Source organism: Ranitomeya imitator, chromosome 7, assembly GCF_032444005.1.
Source record: "Ranitomeya imitator isolate aRanImi1 chromosome 7, aRanImi1.pri, whole genome shotgun sequence".
Taxonomy (NCBI): Eukaryota; Metazoa; Chordata; class Amphibia; order Anura; family Dendrobatidae; genus Ranitomeya; species Ranitomeya imitator.
The window spans coordinates 224,116,477-224,122,921 of NC_091288.1; the positions used below are offsets into that span (position 1 = coordinate 224,116,477).

The window sequence follows — 6,445 nt, forward strand, 5'->3', positions numbered from 1 at the left end:
TAAGGGGTTTTTCTGAAATGATCACACTACATTAAAAATGCGAAAACTTATTAAAACTTAACTTTCATTTTAAAATTCATTTAGAATTGCACAAAATTGGAGAATTTTAGCAATTTGTAAATTTAGTAACATAGTAACATAGTAACATAGTTAGTAAGGCCGAAAAAAGACATTTGTCCATCCAGTTCAGCCTATATTCCATCATAATAAATACCCAGATCTACGTCCTTCTACAGAACCTAATAATTGTATGATACAATATTGTTCTGCTCCAGGAAGACATCTTTGGGGAATTCAATTAGCACAAATCCAGCAACAGCATGATAAACCAGCAGCCACTTTTCTGACTTCATAAGAGCAGGAAAGGGTTAAACAAAAACAATAAGATGTCATACTCAGCTAGTCCCTGACCTGTCCTTTCCTGTGCAGACCCCACGGGTCCTCCACTGGCTTTCTATGACAATAGCTTTGGCTCCAGCTCATCTTCCCGTATGGGGCTTCCCAACGACATCTGCACCTCAGTCTGAAGTCGTCGTGATGTAATAACGAGAACCGTTCCACACGACCCAGGGTGACGCACGTAATGACATCATGAGGTCCATCAGGAGTGAAGAAGTGACTAGAGCTGGAGGGGCTGCCTTAGGAGGCAAATGGAATATTGCCCATCTCCACACTGCACGCAAGATGATCCGTGGTTTTCTCATCACATTAGGGCCTAGTGGAATATCAAAGGCCTGCCATAAACCATGACATAGATAAATAAAAGCATCCGACAACCAAGGACGGGTAATAGGCTGCACCTCCATAATATTCGCACTCCGAAACTTTATTTTTCAAACCACAATGTAACCAAAAATGCCAATGAACTTCCCACAATGGGGATGATATGGTACCATTAATGACTCCTACAAGGATGATGCTTCCTGCAGGGTGGAAACCTTCTGTAAAAAGAGGAAGGGTCCTTTGAGCATATCAGACTCCATAACCCCACCAGTCTATAGCCAATGAAAAAAAGGGTCCACCCACAAGGAAAGTGATCATTCCACTCCCACATGTTATTAGCATTACATGGCAGTTCACAGCCATACGAAATCCCGGCACTTTTTCACCCACAGTCCTGATGCATCCTCCAAAATAGGACACATTCCAGCTTTGCATATATTCAAACTGAGCCTTAGAAAAGGAGACAACGACGGGATGAACACTAATACAAGCAAAGCAGAAATCCCTTATCTGGAAATAGGAAAGTGGCGTTTCTGAGCCGATGCAACAGCTGATAACAGGGGTCTTCATCAACCTGAGCAGACAAGACTTGGCATTCGATGAGCAGTCACCACCTTCAGAAGAGATTGTGAAGACGTTCTCTGGTAGTCCGGGCTTCTCAGTGTAACCATAACTCCTGACATGTTTTCTCGCGATGTAGGAGCTGTTCTTGTGGTTTTACTTCTGGAGGCCACTTCTGGATTACTTTCCTGCTTCTTTATGATTTTCCTTTTGGTTAAGGAATTTTTAAAGAAAAATATGATGAGATACAGCTGGATCCTGATCTTCCTGAATGTGTCCAACATCTGCTACACTTGTTCCTTGTCTATAGACAGTACAATCAATTTCTTGGGGCTAGACCTCCTTCACCACACATATTTGTTCTGCATCATCTCGTATATGACCATGTACAGCATCACATCCAGTTTGTGGTTCTCTGCTGTCCTTTGTATCTTCTACTTCATGAATATCATGCCTTCCCAGCCTGGAGTCCTCACCACATTGAAGAGGAGTATTGGCGTCATAGTCTGGTGGTTGATAATAATGACAGAAGTTGTGGCAATTGGGGGAAGCTTTCTAACAATTCTAATGTACATTCCACAAATAAACCAAAGGAATTCATCAGTAATTTCATCTGAAATGGTGGAAGAGACCTCAAACCAGAGTTTGAAATTCATGACCATTGTCCTGATTCTCAACAGTCTGCCGATCCTGATAATCATGATGACAACCATTGGCAGCGCTTGGTTCCTCAGGATCTACAGCTATCACATTCAGAAGAACTTGACAGGAAACACTCATGTGAGAGACTATCGGGAGTCCATCCAGACCATGATAGGACTCCTGATTTTGTATACCACTGTCCTACTCTTTGTGATCCTTTTGATGTTGAATGTATTTCCATACATGACCTTGGGTTACATCATATGTCAAATTTTCCTGTTCTCATTTGCCACAGTCCTCTCCGTTCTCCTCATCTATGGCAATCCTAAACTCAAGGAAGCCGCTAAACAGATATTTACTCTCTAATTCATCCAGTCTGGGGAATGTTGTCTCAAATTGCAATAAAGAATGTAGAACATTGATTTTCATGTTTTATCATTTCTGGTCCTCACATATGAAAGCTGCTTCTTGTTCCATAGTTTTGACCCTTGGGTTAGGGGTTTAATGATCATTTTTGGAGGGTGGGATTGGAAGATGGAGACTGAAGGTGTTTGGTTGACTTGTGTGTGTAGGTGTTTTCATTTCTATATAGTAGATAAGACCTCCACTGATGCTGTCGGTGTAATGTGATGATTGCGGTAGGAGGCCACAGCTTTCCGTCCTGTTAGGTAAGGTTTTTAGAGGCAGGTGTGAATATGGGAAGCCATATTGTTGTGTCCTTCTGTATATTATACGGAATAACAATGGTCCACGCTCAGGTGGATCACAATCGGCTCCTTAGCAATGTCCATAAATGCCATGCTCACATAGTAGAGGAGATCTTCTAGGGCGGATCACTTTCTACCATTTATATTACTAAACAGAATATATTGAAGGATTCATATCTTCAAACTCTTTTCAAAGTTCCCATCATGTAAATATGGTGGTCGTTTCCCTGATTAAACAATTGTCTCATTTATATTTTGTGCTAACACATCGTTGTCGTTGTTCTGCTGAGGTTTTGTTGTCTAGGGCTGTCGCTCAACAAAACTCAAAATTATACAGCGTCAAAGTCCTTGATGTAGGAGAATAATCACAATAATCCCTATATTCTGTTCTCGCCACTACACGTTTAGCAATATAGTTTATGTTTTATTGCATGGTAATGTTACCACTGCAATGACAGAGCCTTTAGATCTGCTCATACCTGGACAACCAGCGACGCTCCAGGGGACGAATATTTGTCCGTTACTTCGGATATTTAACTGTAGGAGGAAGAACACACAGAGATACCACAGGAACAGTAGAATTATACAGACTGACCACCTGATGATCACGTGAGGTCCTGAACTGTTAATGTACGTTCCTCATGGGCGGAGTCAGATTCGTCTCTCCATCAGGCCTATGTCTCTGTGTTCTTGATGGGTAAAAGGTGGCAGCCTGAGCTCAATGGTCTCATAACCTCTTTGATACTGGACTCTCCATTAGATTTGGAAGCTCTATTTCGTTATCTTTCTGTGGCCCTGGATTCCTTTGCTGGACTATAAGCTTACAGCTAGCTACAATCTGACACCGTGCCTTACCTTCTCCTGCTCATAGATCGTTACCTGGCTCCATCTGTATGTTTTGCTGAGATTGATAGAGCAGTCTAATCATATTGTCACAAGAACAGCGCTACATCTTCTAGAGTTTAGTCATTTTATGCCCCCACGATGTTTATAACTACAGATCTACTGTTATTAGCAAAAGAACCAATGGACACTTTGATTGAAGATTTTATTCTTTCATAGTGATAGTTTAGGTTGTACGTAGCTTCTCCATAACCAAACATCATGTAAAGTTGGAGGATGATTTGCATATCTCTATAACACACAGACTTTCCACCTGCGGGCAGACAAGGTCCAGCTCCAGTACCCAGCACTCATCAACCAGCATCCAGAACCAAGCAGAGGGATCAGAGGGACCATACCTGAGGCTGACCATGAATTTTCCTCTGTGGTTCTCCTTTATGCTCTTCGGTGTTCTGGAGAGTCTGGTTGGATTGATTTTAAACACTTTCATTGTAGTTTTCAATTTAAAAGTCTTAAGAATTGGAAATGAAGTGAACCCGTCCGCTCTGCTCCATTTCCTCATGGGTGTGACTAATATACTTCTTCTGACTTTAATTTTCCCCCAGGTGATGATCATTGTGGTCTTCAGACATGTCTTTTTCTACCAAGGAGTGCAGGAATTTTTCTTAATCCCCGTAACTGTCCTCATGTATTTCCAGTACTGGCTCAACGCCTGGCTCTGTCTCTTCTACTGTACCAGCGTGACAACCTTCAGCCACAGGTTCATTGTTTGGTCAAAGAGAAATATTCCACGGTTCCTACCATATCTTCTCTCAATATCAGCAGTTCTGTCGTTGGCTACAGGTGTCCTGTTTACACCAGATGGAATTAGCCAACCACAACCTTCTGGGAACGTTACCCTGGACTTCGCTCTCCCTGGATACACCTACAGTACTCTGCACATGATGCTGTTCACCTTCCTTTGTTGCTGGCCACCCTTCATCATTAGTCTCCTCTCTGCTGGATTCACTGCTTCATTTCTGCTAGAACACATTTGGAACATGAAACAAGGAGTGTTGGGCTTTACCCGCCCTCAGATGAAGACTTACGTGAATGCCGTCAGGACAATGACTTCTCTTATTCTGCTTTCTGCATCTTATTATTTGGTGGTCATATGGTGTGCAGCAATTCCATTTAAATTGGATGATCTGCATTTAGTGAACGGGCTTTTTGGGGTGTCCTACCCAACAATAGAAGTCGCCATCATCATCCAGTCCAACTCGAAGCTTAGAAAGATACTTCAGAGCTGGTGCTCATCTACCTGTAGGAAGATGCGAAATGAGGTCCGTCTAGGATGGGTGGGAAGAAGTAGATGACCTGAAGTGATGATCTTCACCCTGTCTGGCTATCATGGAATGCTGGTCTGGTAGATTACCAGCTGCTAGAAAGCCACCAATTGGAGACCATTGAGAGAGAGAGAGAGAGAGTAAAAATAATCCTAAAATATTCTTTAACTACATAAATAGTAAGAAACTAAAAAATGATAGTGTTGGCCCCTTAAAAATAGTCTGGGTGAGATGGTGGATGAGGATGAGGAAAAAGCCAATATGCTAAATGACTTTTTTTCATCAGTATTTACACAAGAAAATCCCATGGCTACAAAATGTCTAGTGATAAAAATTCCCAATTAAATGTCACCTGCTTAACCCAGCAGGAAGTGCGGCGGCGTCTAAAAATCACTAAAATTGACAAATCTCCGGGCCCGGATGGGATCCACCCCCGAGTACTGCAGGAATTAAGTACAGTCATTGATAGACCATTATTATTAATCTTTAAAGAGTCCATAATAACTGGGTCTGTACCACAGGACTGGCGTATAGCAAATGTGGGGCCAATATTCAAAAAGGGAACAAAAACTGAACTCGGAAACTATAGGCCAGTAAGCTTCACCTCTACTGTGGGTAAAATCCTGGAGGGCATTCTAAGGGACGCTATACTGGAGTATCTGAAGAGGAAGAACCTCATGACCCAGTATCAGCACGGGTTTACTAGGGACCGTTCATGTCAGAATAATTTGATCAGTTGCTATGAAGAGGTAAGTTCCGGACTGGACCAAGGGAACCCAGTGCACGTAGTGTATATGGACTTTTCAAAAGCTTTTGATACGGTGCCACACAAAAGGTTGATACATAAAATGAGAATAATGGGGATAGGGGAAAATATGTGCAAGTGGGTTGAGAGCTGGCTCAGGGATAGGAAACAAAGGGTGGTTATTAATGGAGCACACTCGGACTGGGTCACGGTTAGCAGTGGGGTACCACAGGGGTCAGTATTGGGCCCTCTTCTTTTTAACATATTTATTAATGACCTTGTAGGGGGCATTCAGAGTAGAATTTCAATATTTGCAGATGACACTAAACTCTGCAGGGTAATCAATACAGAGGAGGACAATTTTATATTACAGGATGATTTATGTAAACTAGAAGCTTGGGCTGATAAATGGCAAATGAGCTTTAATGGGGATAAATGTAAGGTCATGTACTTGGGTAGAAGAAATAAGATGTATAATTATGTGCTTAATTCTAAAACTCTGGGCAAAACCGTCAATGAAAAAGACCTGGGTGTATGGGTGGATGACAAACTTAAATTCAGTGGCCAGTGTCAGGCAGCTGCTACAAAGGCAAATAAAATAATGGGATGCATTAAAAGAGGCATAGATGCTCATGAGGAGAACATAATTTTACCTCTATACAAGTCACTACTGCGACCACACTTAGAATACTGTGCACAGTTCTGGTCTCCGGTGTATAAGAAAGACATAGCTGAACTGGAGCGGGTGCAGAGAAGAGCGACCAAGGTTATTAGAGGACTGGGGGGTCTGCAATACCAAGATAGGTTATTACACTTGGGGCTATTTAGTTTGGAAAAACGAAGACTAAGGGGTGATCTTATGTTAATGTATAAATATATGAGGGGACAGTACAAAGACC

General features: G+C 42.1%; 2 protein-coding genes across 2 annotated transcripts; both read left to right on the top strand.

Annotated features, from left to right (window-relative positions):
* The first annotated feature begins 1,264 nt into the window (after nucleotides 1-1,264).
* LOC138646240 (taste receptor type 2 member 39-like) lies at nucleotides 1,265-2,292 on the top strand. The gene is made up of 2 exons (XM_069735707.1): nucleotides 1,265-1,367; nucleotides 1,424-2,292. Exons 1-2 carry the CDS (start codon nucleotides 1,265-1,267, stop codon nucleotides 2,290-2,292), a joined length of 972 nt encoding a protein of 323 aa, XP_069591808.1.
* Nucleotides 2,293-3,886: 1,594 nt separating this feature from the next.
* LOC138646241 (taste receptor type 2 member 4-like) lies at nucleotides 3,887-4,831 on the top strand. Its single transcript, XM_069735708.1, has one exon. The coding sequence runs from the start codon at nucleotides 3,887-3,889 to the stop codon at nucleotides 4,829-4,831; it is 945 nt and encodes a 314-aa protein (XP_069591809.1).
* Nucleotides 4,832-6,445: the final 1,614 nt, after the last annotated feature.